This window comes from Rhamphochromis sp. 'chilingali' (assembly GCF_963969265.1).
Source record: "Rhamphochromis sp. 'chilingali' genome assembly, chromosome: 5".
NCBI classification, from domain to species: Eukaryota; Metazoa; Chordata; class Actinopteri; order Cichliformes; family Cichlidae; genus Rhamphochromis; species Rhamphochromis sp. 'chilingali'.
In genome coordinates, this window is record NC_137932.1 from 39,285,520 (window position 1) to 39,307,215 (window position 21,696).

General features: G+C 42.5%; 1 protein-coding gene across 1 annotated transcript; it reads right to left on the minus strand.

Moving 5' to 3' along the window:
- Positions 1 to 309: 309 nt before the first annotated feature.
- On the minus strand, positions 310 to 20,941 carry alpi.1 (alkaline phosphatase, intestinal, tandem duplicate 1). The gene is made up of 11 exons (XM_080882973.1): positions 20,724 to 20,941; positions 19,952 to 20,077; positions 10,612 to 10,727; positions 9,127 to 9,301; positions 5,074 to 5,246; positions 4,143 to 4,277; positions 3,978 to 4,053; positions 3,101 to 3,235; positions 2,751 to 2,942; positions 2,438 to 2,554; positions 310 to 1,604 (listed from the first exon to the last, which is right to left on the minus strand). Exons 1-11 carry the CDS (start codon positions 20,815 to 20,817, stop codon positions 1,324 to 1,326), a joined length of 1,620 nt encoding a protein of 539 aa, XP_080739099.1. The 5' UTR covers positions 20,818 to 20,941; the 3' UTR covers positions 310 to 1,323.
- Between the last annotated feature and the right edge of the window lie 755 nt (positions 20,942 to 21,696).

Genomic DNA, 21,696 nt, shown 5'->3' on the forward strand with positions numbered 1-21,696 from the left:
AAAAATGTTCATTCTTTTATATCCACTGGCTTTGGTTGTTTGGACCAGGTTTGGGCTTATTGCAGAAAACAGTTTTATTAAAACAGGAAGATTTTGAAAGATTCAGTGGAATACACTTTTACAATGTCAAAATTTCATTTCTTACAGGGAAATACATGTAAGTGAGCCTGATAATTGTATTATTATTTATTTTATTTTATCATTATTTCACAGACTCTGTTGGAGGGCTTAACAGGAGTTTCAGTTTCCACATTCAAAATGTTAGCATCAGTATCTAAATCTTTTCTTAAAAGTTTGGGCAACAATGTAATACGCTTACTCTGGAACACAGCCAATCCAGAAAATGTAAAAACACATATGCTCTTTCTTGGCAATCTTTATTAAATGAAATGACCCATAAAGTTGGGCATTACCCAAAATATTTTCTATCAAATGGAGAACGATTTTACAAAGAAAACCAGATGTTCTATGCCTACACATCTGTAGGAAAAGAAATAGTATGAAAATACATTTTCAACTTGCTTATAAAATACATTCGTTTACAATCCAATAGATTGTGGTATCAAGTGACAGGCAATTTAACAGAGAAACATAAAAGGTTAGGAGCTATTAAGGTCAAGACACATAATGAAGGGCTGATATTTTAACGCAGTCTTTCTGATTTCTTCTCAGGTCTGATAACGCTGGTACTCGCCATGACGGCTCATAATTCAGGATTACATTATCGTATTTTATTTCACCTGGACAGTGATGATCATGTTACAGCTCTGTGCCCTGTATACGTGGCCAATAGAAAAAAATGAGCTCAAATCTGTTTGTTTCAGTTTATGCTGTCCAAAGCTTTAGATTACACTGAATGTATTTAACTGGAGAAAAAACATAATGGGCAAAACTCACACTTAATAATGAAAAAAGTTAGTGCATGTTAGACGTCACATATGTACATATAGGCTGTAATTGCCTTTAATAAAATACAACAAGTTTTGATGGCTCTGCAGTGGAAACACACGGAGGGCTGTTTACATATGAATTATGGTTAATTTGCATATGTAGTAGCTTGAGGTTCCTGCATAGCTGTTGGTATGCACCTGAATAGAGTTAGCACATGCAAGTTAAGCCTACGCTTGCATGCATGTTTGGTTAACTGTGCATGTAAATATGGACGTACAGAGAATCTTTTTTTCTCTTAAGAAATACAGTACTTTTATCCCTGGATTCTAAGTTGACAGCCTGTGCACATACAGTGCACATGCATACCCTGCGAGTGTTTAGTGCATATTGCTACATTTATACAAAGTAACACGTGTGCCGGATTGGGCGGGGTCATCTGAACAACAAGAGAACACAGAGAAGGAAAAACAAGAGGCTGGAAGGTGTGTTCACAGAGCCAGAGGAGGAATGAGTGTGACGGTGTGTGTGAGGAGGACAGTTTGTGTAAGGCTCCAAACAGGTAGCGTAGGCCATGACATGTGCCACATAATTCTGCTCCTTTACACCATGGAACAGGTGAGCCATTGGTCCTTTGGCATAGATGGCCACATCCTCCCCACCATGTGTCTCAGCATCCAGTGGCACAGCAGCCTGCTGCATGTACTCCTCATCATCTAAACAAAAAAAAATGTGTAGCCAATCACCAAACAACCTTTCAGAATAAGTAGATGTTTCAGCGTTTCCATTAATTCACCATGATGACCTTATACACTCTACCTTACTTACAAATTCATAAACTGTCATTGGGATAAGAGACATACATTAGATTGCACTATTATCACACTTTCCTCATGTATCCTGTGGCACAACTGTGTTTTTCAAATCCTCTGTAATTTATTTAATCAAACTTAATAATATAATTTTCACAAACCAGAAAGGAATCTAAATCCCTTTGATTCAGCGACTAACGCGAAGCAAAGCGTGTAAAAATACCCCCAGTGGATGTATTTGGAAAATGACTGCAGTCTTTGTTTTGCTCTGGTTAAAGGGGCCTTTTAAGCATTGTGCAAAGGTTGAACCTTTATTCTCTTTTATCTCTACATCTCACAAAAACTTTTTGGCCTCATACGCTTACATTAATCATATAGATGTTGACTTGCAGGGGACAGGTGCCAGGTGGGCTGAGTGTACACTGGTTCCCAGAACAAGTATATTAAAAAGAGAAGGCATTTTTTTCACCTTAAGTTACACACACTTGTTCAATGACAAAAAACACACAGTGTAGGACAAGGAACATTGCTGTTAACCTTCCAAAGTACAGGAGACCTGTGCAAAGAACTAAACAGAAGACAGAACCATGAATCCGTAAATAAAATGACCATCATAATTTATCTCTGCTCCCTAGAGAAACATGCACAAGCCAACCATAACCGCATCGCTTCAAGGTGTCTGTGTACACATCAGCACAGACGAGTGCCACAGCTGAAAGATATTAATCTGTACTTACAGTAATCCACCAAAGTGATGTTCTCTCTAGTTCCATTTATATGGACGTAACCCGGGCCATTGGCATACAGGATGCTAGTGAAAGGCATTTGGTCGTCAGCTTTCTTTGGGGCTAATCCTGAATAATAAAAATAAAAAGAATGTAGGTAAGGAAGAGGCTAGTTCCAGTATTCTTCACAAGTGGTCCCTCTGCACCCTTTTTTTGTTTTACCCCTTTTTTCGCCCCTTGTACTTTTAATTTCACACACCAGGGCATGATTTTCATGCTAGTTTGAACCCACAATGCCTTCACGTGGCAGTGCTTTGAGTCATACCAAAGATGGGGTTTCCTCGAGCCGTGTTGCCACCAAAGGTGAAGACATGAGAGTGGTCAGCAGTGACCACAGTCAGTGTGTCTGATTCTCTGGTGAGCTGTGCAGCACGATGAATGGCACGGTCAAACATCACAGCTTCTGTCAGTGCCAGTTTGGCAATGCCATCGTGGTGACCGTGATCGATTCTCCCTCGTAACAGATAACAGAAAAGAGATTTAGACATTTAATATTTATTTCATTGTCTTGCAACTTAAGGAATTAAACCTCATTAAACTGGATCCACAAGCTAAATAATTAAATGAGTGTGCTTGCTGAGATTTTACATTACAAAATTGTTTTATTGCACTCATCTTCCACAAACAGGAAATATCCTTTTGGATTTTTCTTCAGTATTTGAATAGCCTTTTCTGTCATCTCCACAATGGATGGATCACGCGTGCTATTTCGGAAAACCTCAAATCTCATGTCTTTGGGCTCAAACAGACCTAGAAGCACGAACAAACAAGAAGAAAATGTTCATGTTGGACCAAAATGAATAAAAAATATGCAGCAGCACACAGCAATGTTGTGGTTAATCCAAACTGTCAGTTAGAACAAAAAAAAAAAAAAAAAAAAAATGGAAACTGAAAGTCAATTTCAAAATATGTTAGAGTTGAACAGCTAAACCTTCTGACCCCGTCTGTAGAGTTAAAATCAGCACTGCAATCTCAGATCATTAATATGAAAATCTATCTAAGAATTGGTACACTTGCTCATTTAAGTTATATATAAGGCAGTTAACAGTTTTAAAGAAATAATTGCTAGCTGCTAGTCAAGCCTTCTCTGTGATGGCTTGTTTTAAAAGTAAGAACACCTTTAAATGCAGCAGATCTAATTTTCTAAATTTATCATACAAGTGGGTAATATGCATAACATTGATAACAAGATGATAACACCTCTGAGCTATTGGCGGCTGCATTGCTGTCATGCACACTGTGTTGTTTTATCACCAAAGCAGTAAGAGATGATACTAGTCAACATCATAAGTATTTACATGTCTATAAAGATTAAAGTTGGGTTAAGTGGACTCCTCTTCTTTCTAAGGCATTTATAAGATTTAATAACTTAGATATATGTAAACAGGTTTATGACTAAATTTTTCCCTACCTTTCTACCAATGTTAATATATTTAATATTCTGCAGTAAGTCTGTATCTGCTCATTAGCAGACCCAATATTAGTTACCCACCCATGAGTCGGTCAGTATTTTTAACATTTATCTCATCAAACTCCTTCCTGTGCCAAACATAGTGTGATTTCTTGTTCTGAAACACAAACCAGAGGAAACGTGACTCTGTGAGCTGTCGTGGGGGAATTGAGGAAATATTTGCACAATAATTGTCAATAATCCTACTGGTTTAGCCTTCAGCCACACATCAATGAGGTTCCTCTTGTCTTTGCGGTCCCCCTTGCGGGAGTTGGAGGTAGGGTACTCTGGGTCTGGGGTGCCTTTTGGAGTCATGTACATCCTGCCTCCACCGAGAATCACCTTTAAAAAAACAACAACAAGCAGAACCACAAAGATGTTTGGCTTTTCCAACTTTCCTCATATTTCTTTGTACTGACCTTAAAGTTATTGTTAATTATAATCTGACAGGATAATCGAAATAAAACGATAAAGTCATGAACTCTGGAAATCACAATGGAAAATAACTGGGAACACAGAGTGCTCATTTGTATATGGCAATTAAAGATAGGCCAACAAGATCAATTCCATTATTTATTTATTTATTTATTTATTGCAATTTTATAGAAGGTGGTGCAGCAAAACAGGGTTCTAACAGGGTTCTAACAGGGCTGATCGAGCTTACAATCTTTGCTTTAAAGTGTTCGTGTACTGCTCTCATCAAGTAGAGTCATATGAAATTACACACACACACACACACACCCTGACCTCCACTTCTGAGTTGCCTACAGATCAAGTATGGACTGTGCCTGAACGGACATACAGAACTCAAAAGAAAAAAGTTTGGTTCTCTGTAGAGCGTTTCCCGCTGGGCGGTGCCTCACAGCCCTCTGCCTCTGGGAGTGACCCTTTCAACAAAGGAGGCAAGAGGTGGCCAGGAGGCCTGTTTAACAGGTGGGTGCAGCCTGATCTATCTAGTGAAAGTCTAGACAGACCAGGCCAAGATTTTAAACGTCAGGGCATAATAAAAGAATTATCTGGTCCCTACCAATTTATATAAAAGTATTTAAATAAACCCTATTATATAATAGCTACACTGACAATTGATGTTATATCTTATTTGTTGATTGAAAAGAGCCAAACAATTTTTCTTTCTTACATCAATGTCAACATTGGTGACTAGCTGGGTGGCAATGTCGACGCAACCATGTTCGCGAGCACTGGAAGGCAGATCTGCATCACTGTACCAGCTGCGGCTGACAGAGTGGGCGTAGGCGGCTGCTGGGGAAGCATGCTGGACACGGGTGGTGGTCACTATTCCTACTGATTTACCTGAAAAACAATAGAAAACTGCAAATGAAAAATGGATAGAATACAGTACATCCAGGAGTTCACACTACCGGTCAAAGGTTTTAAAACACCCTAATTCTTCCAGTTATTGCTGTTTAAGTTGTTCAAGTCCAATGAATAATTTGAAATGGTACAAAAGTAAATAGTGAATTGCCAGATGTAAAAAAGAAAAAGAAAAGAAAAGAAAAAAAGGTAAGATTACCCGAAACCAAAAGTAATGTACTTTTCAGAATTATACAAAATGTTTTGTTTTCATGGAACACAAAATGGGTTAACAATTTAAAGCTGTTCGGCAGCAGTGGAGGTTGATGAAGCCTTAGAAGCTGGTGCTACTAAGTCCTACAGGTGTTCCAACTTTTCTGGATTACTTACAACCCCATCTGTCTGCATAAAAGTGTGTTGGAACACACTGTGGTACCATACCCTCATGAGCATCAGTTGAACAGTATTGTACTACAGAAAGTAAAGTGTTGCCACAAAATGGCAAGAAATAGGCTATTAATAATGGAAGAGAGACAGACCATCGTAACACTTCAAAATATAGGTCTTTCCCACAGAGAAAATGCAAAAAAAGTCAATGTGTCAATGAGTACAGTTTCCTTCACCATCACAAGGCACTCAGAAACTGGGGCACACTCTGTCAGGTAGAGATCTGGCAGACCCAAAGCAGCAACTGAATCAGAGGACAAGTTTCTGAGAGTTAACAGGTTGCATGACAGACAGCTCACAGGACAACAGCTTCAAGCACAGCTTAATAGTGGTTGCAGTAAGCAAGTCTCAGTTTAACTGTGAAGAGAAGACTTCGAGCTGCAGGTTTGACAGACGGGTCTCAGCAAGAAAGTCTAACATATAAAATGAAATCACCTCTTTCAAATAAATTATCTTGTGTTCTGACACCATTTCTCAACCCCTGAGCCCCTCACACAGTCTGTGTACCAACTTTTATTTTGGAATTAAAGCATAAAGATGATTATTTTTATGATACAAATTATATTTTTTTGTGTACTTTGTACCAAATAGTTTTGGAATTTGTTAGAAATGGGTTTGTGTCTTCTTCTGTGCCAGAGAACTCCAATTCTAAGAACTATCTGTTTTATTGGTGACAATGGTGAGATGATTTTGATAGAGGGAGGTGAGATTTGGAGTTTTCGAGCAGTTACGCTCATAGAATTTGTTGTAGTTACTGCTGTCAACACTACATTTGTAACAGTACAACACAGTACAATACATTATCTCTGTGGACAGGTTTGATGGTTCCATGTTTGTTTATTTATTGATAATTATAGAAGAACAATTTTAAAAAATTGCCTTAAAAGAACAATCCACTTAATGAACACCTTATCATGGTGGGGTGGTTTTGGTGCCCTAGTGATCTCCAGCAGTTATGTTATTGGAGGCAATTTGCCCCCATCAGGGTCTCCCAAGGCAATTTAGTTCTAGTTGAGCAGCTAGACCAGGGGTCAGCAACCTTTAGCACCCAAAGAGCCATTTGGATGCGATTTCCACGCAAAAGAAAACACTGGGAGCCGCAAATACTTTTTGACATCTAAAATGAAGATAACACTGTATATATGTATATATACATATTTTTTACCTTTATGCTTTGTGTGAACAACTAAGGTGTGTTGCTTAAATCCATGAAGTGCTACAGAGAAAATTACATTTTATTTATGTAATTAACACATTTTAAACTCTTAAAGAAATATAACAAAAGGAAAGACACCCAGCTGAACTAAAATGATCCATGTAGCAAACAAAAACTGTTGTGAGCCGCCACCTTTATATCACCTTTGGGCTTTTGGAGCCTTGACCAGATTTTTTAAAAAAATAATTGGAAAAAAAGCACCATGCTGCTGAAAAATGAAAAATAGGCGGACGCACCGGAGCGGCACCAGCAATCACGCCTCGCCACCTTAACGTCTGTGCTATCTATGCTGTTGTGTTGGTATGTGTCGGGCTGTGAGCTTTAACACCGGATGTATGTGTACAGTAACCGTGTGTGAAAAGTGGTCAATAAAGAGATGCTGAAAAGCATGTTCATGGAAACATCGTCGGGTCTGCCGTGATATGTTTACAATGGGACTTCTGCTCCTGAACCTCTGCGCACAGCGTCTGCAAATCGGGGCTGTACGAAGTGACTTTCATCTTTACGCAGGACTGTAAGCTGTCATCTATGAGGCGTGAGCGGTGTTTGTTTTTAATATAGTTCACGGTGGAGAACAGCTGCTGACATAATGTAGATCCGAAGATCCATAATTGGCTTACCTGGGGTTGAAAGTCTCAATAAATGCACGGCGTTTCGGCAGGTACACCGGCTTCCACAAGTGTGACGCTTATTTTGAGCGATCAAAAACTAATAGAAGTTAAAAAAGAACTAACATAAATAAAATACACTTCAGCTAATTACTTAAAAAAATAATTTATTTTCCCAAACCACGCGGAGCCGCACTAAAAGGACTAAAGAGCCGCATGCGGCTCCGGAGCCGCAGGTTGCCAACCCCTGAGCTAGACTATGTGTAGACCTCTATGAAGAAAACATTAGTGGTCTGTGTTACCTCAGCCATATTTGGTTTACCGGGGCCTTACCCTGCAGCCAAGGGTGCATTAAACGATTTAGTATATCGACACATGATGCAAATAAACATATATGTGACAAAAATATAGCAAACTCAATCTAATGTTGTGACACGACAACATTAGCAAACATTTGCAAACAACAATGCAAATTCACTTGAAACATGCACATGCCTTGACAGACAACCCTGCACAAATTGCATGTCATAAAGTGACCACAGGCACAAAGGTCAAGGCAGATCAGCGTGGGTGGTTCTCCTAACTGTATATATATTTTTTGAACGTTGAACCGTAATTGGCAAGCAACACTGAAGTAGCTTGTCAGATTATTGCTGCAGCCTGTCAGCATCAACGGGGAGTGCGTGGAAAGGGTCTCCAGTTTCAAGTTTCTGGGTGTGCACATAGACACAGACCTCCAATGGAGCTCTAACACCTCTGCGGTCTTAAAGAAGGCCCAACAGCGTCTCCACTTTCTGAGAATCCTCAGAAAAATGGACCTGAAGAAGGAGCTGCTGACCGTCTTCTACCGCTGCTCCATTGAAAGTGTGCTGACATATTGCATCGGTGTGTGGTTCTCCAGCTGCACCACAGCACACAGAAAGGCACTCCAGAGGGTCATCAACATGGCCCAAAAAATCATTGGACATCCTCTTCCCTCCCTGAAGGACCTGTACAGCACTCGCTGTCTCAAGAGGGCACGCAGCATCCTACGGGACTGCACACACCCAGGACACCGGGTGTTTAAGCTGCTGCCGTCTGGCAGGAGGTTCAGGCTGCTGAGGTCCCGAACAAATAGACTCAAGGACAGCTTTTACAACAGGGCAATAGCCCTGATCAATGTAAATAGCTGACCTGACTGGATACCTCCCTGGACTTTTTAGGGGGAGGTAACAATGTTTAAAACAATAACAATAATATTTATATTTATAACAAGGTGCAATAATAATTAATGTGCAATAATAACAGTGTGCAATACACATACACTTATTCTTCTTTTTTATACTAAGTTAATATACTGTGTTGTGTTGTTTGTTACGTTGTGATGTGTCATATCATGTCGTGTTGTGTTATATGTAGTGCCGACGTAGGACAGTTTTTCCAATTTCATTGTACTACTGTACTATGTATGACTGTGCAATGACAATAAAGAGTTATCTTATCTTATCTTATCTTTATTCCACATATTTTATTTTAAAGCATTACATATCTTAAGATCAGAAAACAAACTGGTTGACCTGTCCTTTACACAGCAAACTCACTACTTGACCAAGCAATCAACTGTCTTTACCTTGTGCTTTAGCGCGCCGCAGAACTGAGTAGACCTCATTACCAAAGGTGGTGTTACACTCGTAGGCCACCGCTTTAGCGCTGAGTCCTACTGTCTTTGCATTGGCCTTCACACCGCAGTGGTAGGCTGTAGCAGTGCTGGCACTGTCTGCTACCTGCTTGTCCACACTGTAGGTCTACAGAGTAGAAACAAAAACAGCATTAAAACAGGATAGCATCAAACACAGATGGACCATGTCATTATTTTTAGAAGTGAAATCTGCACATGCACATTTGGGGAGCTGAGATATTTTATGCATTCACTGCATATTGAAAGTAGCATTTTTGCTTCTCCCCTGAGAAAAATTGCTTGAATGTGCTTCATGTTCTAATGTGTTAAGTTGAAATGACTGTCACTTAAGTTGCAAAAGTTTCTGGGGATGATCTAAAAGATGGAGCCAGCTAGAATGTGTTATATCAGATATGTTCTCTTTTTGATTATAGGTTGGGATATCAGAGGCACCAAAGACACTAAACACTGATTCCTTCTTTCAACCACACAGTGATTTAGGGATTATGTTCAATCCAGGATGATGAGTTTAAATCTGTGTTCACATTTTCTACCACAGTGTCAGCATTTTCACTTCAGCTGTTGATTGCATTAGGATTTCTTTTTTCACGTGAGAGTTTGAGTGGCATATGTCGTGTTAAGGGAACGAAGCATGTGAATAAAAAGACACGTTCAAGCCCCTGATCAGCCTTCCTTATAAAGGGGTATTCACCTGCAGTGCAAATCTGTCTTTGTCTCTATGATAGTTCTACTTCATGTCTCTGTACTGATTTACCAGGTGACTGTATTTCTACCATAAACACACACTCAAACACACACGCACATTTTACAAGAATGTGAGTGAAAGTGGGGAAAAATTCAAAGGCCACAGAGAAAAGGTACGTTTCTGTGAGCTGTTGCTAACCTGGAATGTGTTTTGAAATTTGTGTGAAAATTCCCCCCTGCTTTGTCACTTTCTTCACCAGGAGGAACACCTTTTTTAGGATAATGTAACAGTAAAATGCAATAATTTTCAAACACAGTAAGAAATGTTTTACTGCAGGTTTGAAAATACAGAGCTATTTACTGGTTAATATGTATTCCAACCTTCCAAGGAATTACATAAAAGCATTTTTCCTAGCAACCAACTGACCAACTCTAGAGAAAAAAAAGTTAAAAAAAAAAAAAAGAACATTAGATGTAATGTGAGTGGATACAGTTCAGTACAGGCCACAGAAGAACAAGAGCACACATTGGAAAAGTTACTCTACTTCTCATGAGTGGAGAAAGCAACTTAGAAGAACTATTAATAAAATACAAAATGTAAAATACATTTGAAGTGCAGCTGAGGTTATAGGATGACACTTTACTGGCTATTTTGAATTTCTTTCTACACATGAATAATTAATTGATGAATAATAACTGATGACCTGCAGGTCAGCAGTGCTGTTTTGTCACCTTAGAGAGGGCCACGTATGGAAAGGTGTCCATGGCTAGTATCGTCTCTTCTCCAGATCCACCATCCATCTGACCTCGCAGGATTCGAGCTGCTGACACTGTGGACACGCCCATTCCTGCGAGACAGTGATTGACGACCAAAGGTCACTGACGTGGTCAGTCTACATTATACACATTCACTGGACATTTTATAAGGTTGATAGTAAGGGGGCTCGATTCCCCTTGTTATTTCTTGAGAAATGCCTTAATTGTTCATGGCACACATTCAAAAGGTGATGGATACATTTATACATTTCAATGAGACTGATTCTTAGTCACCAGTGTTTAAATAAGAAAATGCCGAGAGGAGACTAAGAAAGAGTTTTGCATGCAACACAAGAAAACTCTAAAGCAGTGATACCTGTTCCTCATATGTGTACTTATTCTTTGTTGTGGTACTTTACTGTTCTAATGAAAAAGAGCTCAAAAGAGCTCATTTTAAGATACATTTTTTGCCATCCTGTATCTCATTTGGCATATTCTGTTAATATCTTAGAGCTTTTTCCAGGGGTAAGAATGTTTATGTTAGATTATGTTTGAAATCAGGTTGTAATCTTAAAGTCAATCTTATAGCTTTGGTTTTAGAGTAATGTACAACAATTGTAATGTCATTTAAACTTCCAAACTGCCCTTTTCTACACAAAACCATTAAGGGTTACAGTGAAATTTAAGTTTTCCTTTTGTTTCATTGCACACTAACCATGAAAAGGACCCCTTAGTAAGCAGAGGTTTCAGTTCATTTTTATCTATATGTCACCAAATTACAACAACAATCATCTGGAAGTGAGAATGTTAAGTCACAAAAATGGTATTACAGAAAGTAATGTTGCAGTTTAGAATAAATCAAATGACTCAATTAACATTTTTGGTTCCCTTTCAGTCGATTCACTCGGTACAACACATAAGTATGGGATATCATGCCCTCGCGTGTCCTGGCTGAAGAAACCTTTATTCATGCCCTTAAGGCAGATGACGTGTGATGACACGCGCACGACCCCGCCTGCACATATAGCCCCTGTCATCACAGTCATCCCTCAGTTCGATAGCCGCTCTTCACCAAGCCAAACTGCTCAGTGGGGCCACCTTGTGTTGTACCTCGTTCCTCTCCTTCAGGGAACAGAAGTTATAGACATAACTATTCGTTCCCTTTCAGTCGATTCACTCGGTACAACACATAAGTATGGGACATATATACACGCCCCGCAGAGCAGCCACCGAACCGGAATCGGACCACCATATCCTTAGTGAGTGGTAGGCGCATGGCCCCCGCCTGCACATATAGCCGCTGTCATCACAGTCATCCCTCAGTTCTTACGCTCTTCACCTCGCTGAGAACACCTCTGCTGAGTTGGGCTAGCTAGCTGCTGGTAGTTAGCTCCATTGTCTGCCGACTTGAACTTAGCTTAACTGCCCCTGTTGGTGTTAGCCTCCACCACGCAGTTGGTGTGTAGGCTGCCCGCGGAGCACTAATTTCAAGTTTTTTCCCGTGCAGCATTTTGCTTTGCGTTTTGGAATGGACTCCAAACCGAAGCGAGCAAAGCAGAAATCTTCTGTTCGCCCCTGTCCTCAGGGATGCAGTTTCTCTTTGCACGACAGCGACCAGCACGATGCCTGCCCTGTCTGCCTGGGGCCCGAAGCCTGTGCGTTTTGTCGCCAGCTCCAGCGCTCGACCCTGGAAAGACGGGTGACGTTTGTGGAAAAAGTGCTGGGACGCTTGGCTGTCGCACGGCATGACCCTCTCCTTTCCGAGTATGGAGCCCCGGCTTCATCCGAGTCCGAAGACGAGGATTTTCCGGTCGATGTCCCCACAATTAGCTGGGCTGACCACATGGAATATGTTGACGGGTTAGCCGATGACGAGCCGAAACCATGCAGGAGCGCTGACGGGCTTCAGCCTGGGTTGAAGCCCGCCAGCGCTCCCTAGGAAAACGATGACGTACTGGACATTGGCCTGGATATCCATGGTTTGTCGGAGGATGAGCAGGAGAGTTCATTGTCGGCCCAATGTGCCGCCGCTGCTACGCCGGTCGGCCACGATGACACCTCTCTTTTTTTCCCTGTTTTGCCGTGCTGCTGAGAAGCGTCAGGTGGACTGGCCCTCTCCTCCTGCCTTCCCATGTTCCCAGACTTTCTCTGCGAGCTAACAGCATGGAACAAACCTCTGTCTACCCGCGTCACTGTGCCCGGCTATGGACAGTACAAGGAATTGGACGGCGCCGAGGGGGCTGGCTTAGCTAACCCACCCCCTATGGAGCCGTCTCTGGCTGCTTATCCCATAACCATGGTGTCGGCGGCCCCGCAACTCTGCCGTCCAAGTACTGCAGATTCTCTGCTTCGCAGCTGGAGAAGATTTATTGGGCTCAGGCCGGCACTGCTCACGCCATGAGCTCCGTCACCATGCTCCAGACGTACCAGGCAATGTGCCTGGTGGTGCTCGGATCGCTGGTTCCTGATGACATCCCGCTGGCACCTCTTCTTAACGAGGTCAGAGTCGCCACAGATTACATCCTCCGTGCGTCTCGCTGTGCAGTGCTCTCCCTGGGCAGAGGGATGGCGTCGACAGTAGTGGCGCAGGGGCACCTGTGGCTGACCCTCTCTGACGTCCCGGATAGGGACAGAGCTATATATTTGGACGCGACATCATCCCCAGATGTCAGCCCAAGCCCAAGCCCGCAGTTAGCTCTCACAGGCCCACCGCTGCTCTGACGACTGGCAAGAGACCGGCACCCACTGCTGAAGTGAGTGTGCCGCCAGCGAGAGCACATCCTCTGGCATGAGCTCCACGCCAGTTGGCCTGGAGCAAAGGCCCACCCTCGGGCCCCCGGCGGGATCCGACACCTCAGCCTCAGCCCTCCTAGCTGTGGTTTCGAGTGGAGAAGGGGTCCAGCAGCAGGGAGACGCTGTTTTTATCCCTCTGTTGCCGCACAAGAGGTGCCGCTTAAGTTCTGTTCAGGTTGTCAGCCCCAGAAGGCGCTGCACTTTCCTAACACTGTCTCCCAAGCACAAAACTCCTGCACACAAAATGCCTCAGGTCACTCCCTGTTCAGGTGTGTTAAATGTTCAGGTGACCACATAGAGAAAAGGTGCCTCCAACAAAATGTATGAATGTACATGTTTCCATGTTACAATCAATAAAGAGTGTTGTTTATTCTCAAACAATCACAAATGCTCAGCCTGCAGGCAGAATGAGCCAGGTCAGGCAGGTGATGCAGTCCCCTGCAGACAAACTGGGGGGCGACAACGCCCCGCCGACGGTGCTGCAGGTCAGCCGGCTGGCTGCTCACTTCCCTCAGTGGCGCACTTGTGCCCCCTCTCCGTGGGTGCTGCGAACCATTGCCATGGGTTACCGGGTCAAGCCGCCTCGTTTCCAAAGAGTTGTAAACACGACTGTCAACACCGAGGCGGCCATGATACTCAGAGAGGAAATAAAGGCGCTATTGCAGAAAAGAGCAACACGAGTGGTCCCCACTTCGGAGACAGACAAAGGTTGGTACAGCCATTATTTTGTTGTTCCAAAAAAAGAAGGAGGGCCTTGTCCCATCCTCAACCTGCGAGTCTTGAACACGTATCTACGAACGTACAGGTTCAAGATGCTAACACTCAGACAGCTATTGAATGCAGTCGGCCCGGGAGATTGGTTTGCAACAATTGATCTAATAGATGCTTAATTTCATGTGGCTATACACCCGAAACACAGGCAGTTTCTGAGGTTTGTATTTGAGGGCGTAGCCAATGAATACTTAGTGCTGCCGTTCGGGCTGTCGCTCGCTCCTCGCACCTTTACGAAATGTGCCAAGGCAGCGCTAGCGCCCCTCAGAGAGAGAGGCATCCGCATCTTAGCCTACCTAGACGACTGGGCTCTCGTAGCTTGCTCCAGAGAGCAGGCAGAGACACAGCTGTCGCTGGTTCTGTCACACATTCAGACACTGGGGTTCTCTGTGACACATTCAGACACTGGGGTTCTCTGTGAACTTTCAAAAGAGCTCGCTAATCCCGAGTCAGCAGATTACTTTTCTCGGTTTGAAAATATGCTCGCTTTCCAGCCGCGCATGTTTGTCGGAGCACAGAGTGGCCGCGTTTCATCGCTGCCTCGCTCAGTTTCAGCTGGGAAGCAGACTGCGTTTCCAGACGATATTAAGCTTGTTGGGCATGATGGCATCTATGATCGCCGTGGTGCCACTTGGACTGTTAAAAATGAGAGCGTTTCAACGCTGGACTCTCTCTCACCGTTTGTGTGCATCGCGTCACCTCCGGAGGAGGCTGCCGGTAACCGCGTCTTGCATGCTAGCTCTCCGTCCTTGGAGGGAGCCCAGGCTGCTGCATCAGGGCTCTCGGATTGGGAGGGTGTTGTTTCGCAAGGTGGTGTCCACAGATGCTTCCCTAAGAGGGTGGGGAGCGCTTTGCGAGGGTGCATCAGTGAGAGGGATCTGGTCCGCAGCCCAGCGCGAGCTGCACATCAACCACTTAGAGCTGTTAGCAGTGTTCTTAGCTCTAAAGCATTTCCGTCCAGTCCTGGATGGCCAGCATGTCTTAGTCAGGACGGACAATTCAACAGTGGTGTCTTACATAAACAGGCAGGGAGGAACATGTTCTCTTCCCCTGTTGAAGCTGTCTCACTCTCTGCTGTTATGGTGCAGTGTTCATTTTCTGTCTCTAAGAGCCACCCATGTCCCGGGCCACCTGAACCTGGGGCTGGACCTTCTCTCCAGGGGAGGTCCTCTGGTGAGAGAATGGAGGTTACACCCTTAAGTAGTGGCTCAGATTTGGGATTTATTTGGCAAGGCACAAATAGATCTTTTTGCTTCCAGGGTAAATACTCACTGCCCCCTGTTCTTCTCCATAATCGACCATGATGCACCCTTGGGCATGGACGTGCTAGCGCACCAATGGCCAGACGTGTATGCATTTCCCCCAGTGGAAATGATATCTCCAGTTCTAGAGCGAGTGCATCGGTATTCCCTCTCTCTGATTCTAGTGGCCCCTTGGTGGCCCACAAGGTCGTGGTATGCGGAGATAATCAGCCTTCTAGCAGCAAGTCCTTGGCCCCTTCGGTGGCTCATGCTGTCCTTTCTGCTGGGTCTACCACTCACTAAGGATATGGTGGTCCGATTCCGGTTCGGTGGGGCGTGTATATATGTCCCATACTTATGTGTTGTACCGAGTGAATCGACTGAAAGGGAACGAATAGTTATGTCTATAACTTCTGTTCCCTGAAGGAGAGGAACGAGGTACAACACAAGGTGGCCCCACTGAGCAGTTTGGCTTGGTGAAGAGCGGCTATCGAACTGAGGGATGACTGTGATGACAGGGGCTATATGTGCAGGCCGGGTCGTGCGCGTGTCATCACACGTCATCTGCCTTAAGGGCATGAATAAAGGTTTCTTCAGCCAGGACACGCGAGGGCGTGATATCCCATACTTATGTGTTGTACCGAGTGAATCGACTGAAAGGGAACAGAAGTTATTGACATAACTATTTGTTTTATTTACTATTATACCTTCTTTTATCAGTCCTCTTACATCTATGTCAAAGTGTGTACAGGCTGTATTGAGGACACTTCCTTGACTGTTAAGCTCACCCTTTAAACATATAATATCTGTGTGAATTACTTACTTAAATAAGCAAGGAGTTTATGAGTTTTCTCAAAGAAAAGAAAAAAAAACTCACAATATGTGAAGTTCCAGCTCAGTTTACCCAAATGCGTACTTTCTCTTCGTCACAGTGCTTTTACAACATTCACAGTAGCTCAGGTAAAATACAATCATCACACAGACAGGAACAGTACTTTAACATTTCAAGTTCCAGTCGAATCTTTTAGATGATGTGAACCATCCTTTCTTGTATTATGAATCAACCTTATGTAAATCACTTGTACTTTATTTGAACACAATAAGGGAGAAGCAGCTCCTCATTAGCTTCTGTGATGCATTTACTTCACACACCTTAAACTAGATGTTAGAGTTGTCACAGTTAACATTTCTCATGTTACCATGTTGTATTTCTAAAACCCAGCCTCAGTGTATGTCCTGTAGACTCTCAAATGGAAACACCAATATCTAGATCTAGATCTAGATATTCATAAATTTCACCAGACCAGCTTTAATCCTAAGCTTTTGTTGTTTTTATGTGTTACATAAAAAAACGTTAACATTTTATATTTTCAAGTGAAAACACAGTGACATGTTTTGTTGAAGAAACAGTCTGTCTTCTAGTTCTCAGAGGTTACCGTTAGTTTTTCAAACACATTCGTTTTCATTTCTGTCTACGTGGTTTTTATGGATAAAGTGATTTTCAATAGTACAAGCATGTTTAACTTTTTGTTGCTCTCCAGTATAAATGCAGGAACTTGTAGGCTTTATTTAAACTGTCACAATTTACTAAGCAATGTCAAAAACAGGGTTGACCCATGACGCATCTGAACACTCCTGGAGAAGCCCGAAGCATTGTACCTCCTTAACTAAACAATCAATTTGTTGCCTGTTTTTTGCTATGGTGCCTACAAGTTTTCCTTTGCTGCTGTAAGCCCTTTACCATTGTATTTAAAAACCCTACTGTGGTGCATTTAAGTTTCCCTTAAAAGTCACACTCATAAAATTAAGAACAGGCTTAGGGCAAAGCAGGGCAGGAGAGATGTGTAAAGAAAACTCTGCTCACCGACCACCCAGAAATGCGACTTGATGGGTATGATTTAAAGCAGATATTGTTTGTCTTTAACACAAAAAACATTCTCACATCTTTGTGCCTTTAATCAGCTTCTCCCACCAAAACTGATTTAATCCCTCACCAGTCATAAAAGTAACAATTAATGGCAGAACAATTTCCAGCCAAATCTAATGCAGATGGAAATTATTCTCAAATGTCAATAGCTGCCTGTAGATGTTGCAGTGTCAGACTACAGCGCTACAGAAGGACACTTTGTTATCTCAAGAGTGGATCTTTAAGGTGGCGCCCCCACTGATGTTGATACTCTAAGATAACTAAGTTATCTTAGAGTATCAACTAATGTAGCAGCATAGCTAAAAGACAACTGCTAACAACAAACAATGCACTCTAAAAGAAACAAATGGCTCTGTAAGAGCTGTGCGAAAGAAAAAAAATGCACACTTTTGTTTGTGTTTGACATTTTTATCCGATTTATTTCTTTTTCTTTAGATGAAACTACATTAATCTCAGATGAAGCAGTGCTATGCTGCTATGTCAATAATGGGAATTCCATTTGAAGTTGGAAAGTGGAATTTCCAAGTTCCCAGTCACAATCTTCGACTGGAATGCTTCCTCAAATCAGAATTTCAACTGAGAAAGTCAGGACGGCACGACTAACCCTGATTTAATGATCCAAGATGGCGGATGTGCATAGGAACATTAGTAAAACTGTAAAACTTGTGATCTGTAGGATCACTGCTATGTATTTGTAACTCACTACATAAACCTCATGCATACATGAATGTGCTGGGGCAGTGTGTTTCAGGGCAAAAAACAAGTATACACAGTAAACAAATCTTGTGTTTACACACAGTAAACAAATCTTGTGTTTACAAACAGTAAACAAATCCTGTTTTTCCTCGCTTTTCCGAAATGACTACTGGAACGCAGCTCCCAGCTCTGACATCTGTCTTCAGAGGTAAATGCAGTACAGTATAAGCCTCTTACACAGTTTTGTATCATTGCATCTGGGTTCTGGTACTTAAACTGTGTGACAACAGTGGCAAGAAAATATCCCCACACCATTATTCCATCACCAGTGTCCTGAACTGTTGATACAAAGCAGAATGGATTCATGCTTTCATGTTGTTTATGCCAAATTCTGACCTATCGTCTGAATCTTGCAGCAGAAATCGAAACTCATCAGACCAGGCAGCACATTTCCAATCTTGGGTTGTCAAAAATCGCATGTAAAGACTGTAGCCTCAGTTTCCAGCTGGCAGCTGACTGGAGTGGCACCTGGTGACACCATGGCTGAGTGGGTCACACACCAGATACATGAATGGCTCTACATTGCTAAGGAACAAAGCAAATACTTATTTTCCTTGATTTTGTGACTTTCTTACTGGAACATCTTAACTCAGGAGTGGGAGTCACTCTAAGCCCACCATCAAACGTCCAGGGTAAATGGAACACAGAATAATCCTAATAAATACATTTGTGAATCATTGTTTCTGGGTTTGAATACTCTAACTGTGTGACAATGCTGCCATTATAAGGTCAAGATAGAAATTATAACATTGCTAATTGTTGCACTATTAAAAAAAAAACAAAAACCCAACAACAACAGCATCGCTGATGTCTGACTTCCAATAAAGACCTCTACTATTGCATCCTATCTGTGAAAAGGCAAAGGTGCTAAACTGTGACACATGTGTGCCTGGTCACAGTGGACTGGAAAGAATTTTTTTTCTGCCAAACCAACTACCAGCTGTTCTCAGGATGTGGATCTCAGTGATTTTGTTCTTTTCCTTAAAATAAAATCTGAGTTACGGACACAATGGAAGATTCATAAAAATACAGTTTTAAAAGTGGCCCAGTGCTTTGAATGAGATAATGAGACAAAAGATTTTCATTGCCTCCTGTACACTGATCACACATCAACATTAAAACCACTAACAGGTCATCCACATCCCCCACCTGCAGTTCGTCGGTCTTTGACCAACGTGACCAGCCCAACAATCTAACAACCATTGACATCAGAAAGAAAAAGTTCAGGAACAGCTCGTGGAGCACAGCAAAGAGCCAAAGGCTTCCAACCTCCCGTGATCCAAAACTTGATGGAGCATCTCTGGGGCAGACCGGAGCAAGCCTGATTATCAGAAGCCTCACCTTTCAACCCACAGGAATGAAAGGATCTGCTGCCAACACCTCACTGCAAGACAACACAGCCTCTGACCTGTCAGCGCAGGTAGTGTTAAAAAATGAAAATTGGCCATTTAAAGTTTAAATGTCTATCACAATGCTACACCAACATATGTCTGTACAAGTATTTTTTTCCACCTATTCTATATTTCGCCCATAAAGTTCCAAAGCACTGCAGTCAAGCTTAATTTTCCCAAATATTTGAACCATATTTGTTGGTAATTGCTGAATGATATTTGATCCTTCTGTTTAGTCTTGGCAAAAAAAAACACAAGAACCCCAAAACCTCACATTGCTTGCCCACTTTGAAAACAGTTTTATAATTATGTAGAAATACTGTTACATCATCCACTTTTTGTCAGTGAAGTTGAAAGTAATGCATTTTCTACTAAATCTTTAGCCACAGCTGTGCCAGCACTGAATGCTGGTTAAAATTGATTTCTCAGAAGCTTACCGTCACCCAGGAACAGGATGATGTTCTTGGCCTGGTGCTCCCGAGGACGTAATCTGAGCGCAGCATCCAGTGTCGCCCTTGCTTGTGCATCCCAATATGCCGGCTCTTTCTCAATCTCATACAGGGCTGCTCCATAGAAACATGCATGGAGAAAGAATGAATGAGATGTAGGTGCAGTCTTGGATATGAGTAGATCTCAGAGATTTACAGGTAAACAAGCAGGCATGTGTGTGGGGCTGACTGTTTAGGGTTTGTGCGTGGGGGGGTTTCCATGTGCAGAACTTCATAAGAATTCATGTGTGTGCGCGAGCACACATTTTTCTCTCTTTAAGGTTAATGCCCTGACATATGCACATGTACTTTACCTTGATTCAGACAAGAAAAACAGGTTTCTTAAAAGGTGTCAAAGTGATAAAAACAGCCTTGAAGGCACTTTGATATCTATCCATTCATGCTCACGGAGAAGCTCTAGGGGGGAAAACAAAGCTAAAAAAGAAAATTCCTTTTGCCACACACTAAAACAAGGAAAGACAAACAGTCCATCCCAAAGTTTACATAAACAAGTAGACACGGACAAAAATACACTGACACCAGCTTATGTTCATCTTCAGCCACTGGCACCCACACACCTGCATTTTCAAAAGCAGTCTGTCTTTACTCACAGTCCCAGTTTGAGGTTACCTGCTTGAGTCTGTGTGTCCATTTTCCTCCCCACAAAGTGCTACTAATATCCCAACCTCAGGCAGCAATAATAACTCTGACGTCTCCTCACCTTGGCTGTCCATAGCGGCCCGGCTGGCAGGCATCAGGATGGGGCCCAGCAGGATAACCAGGAGACTGGGGACCCTGTAATGTGGTGTCAGCATCTCTGTTCCACACGACCTGGAAGCTGGAGAAATTGACACAGGCTTTCAGTGCAGACGTAAAGGCAGAGGAGGCACAGGCAGAGAGTGTGGCTGCTGAGACCTCCGGCCCTGCCTTTATAAAGCCCCGCTGGGTGTGTGTAGTAAGGAAGGGCCCAAGCCAGCTCATAGGCTTAGAGCCACAAAAGAGGGACGAGTGAGTGTGAGAGAAGGAGGAAGAGCAAGGGAGAGAGACAGAAAAAGAGGACCACACAGGAGCTGCACAGCATCATAGAATAATTCTTGAAAATGCACAAACCCCATTTTATTTTATTTTTATGATTTTAAATGTTACACCTTTTTTTCCCCTCCCTTCTGCAGTACATTTCCCTGACTCCCCTGTTTTGTGTGTGATTGTGATAGAGATCTCAATTATTCTTTGATGTGGTATGTGCCTTCTGGATCTTTTTAAGCTGCAGTCCCTTTAACAGAAGGAAAAAAAAACCCAAAAAACTATCAATTTATGCTGGCATCCATCATTTTACAAATCATTACTGTGTCCCTTTCAATTTCGTCCCCCCACCAATCTCTTGGACAAACACTCAAAAAAGAATGAAAGGGAACAAAGTCCAGCTTAGTCTTGAGAACATCATAATTGAGTCTTGATGTCTTCTGTTTTTTATGTCAGGAAAACAGTCACATTTCCATTTCCCTCCCCTGAATTTTTGCATTTAAAAGACCCCAATATTTTCCCTCTCTGGCTAAGTCAACTTGGCCCGTTTTTCTGTGGCAAATGAAGCAGGGTTAGCATTTTTCTTCTGTGAGGTAGTGGAGCCCGACTGCAGAATGAAAATGTCTCCTCTCTTCTATGCAAACACAACAGTTAATGTGTGAAATGAGGTG

Excerpts from the sequence above, each read along its gene's own strand:
- alpi.1 (XM_080882973.1), bottom strand. The coding sequence starts at position 20,817 with ATGCTGACACCACATTACAGGGTCCCCAGTCTCCTGGTTATCCTGCTG. Across the intron at positions 2,555-2,750 it reads TCGAGGAAACCCCATCTTTG|GATTAGCCCCAAAGAAAGCT; the intron begins GTATGACTCAAA and ends TTTATTATTCAG. Across the intron at positions 1,605-2,437 it reads CATCACTTTGGTGGATTACT|ATGATGAGGAGTACATGCAG; the intron begins GTAAGTACAGAT and ends TTTTTTGTTTAG.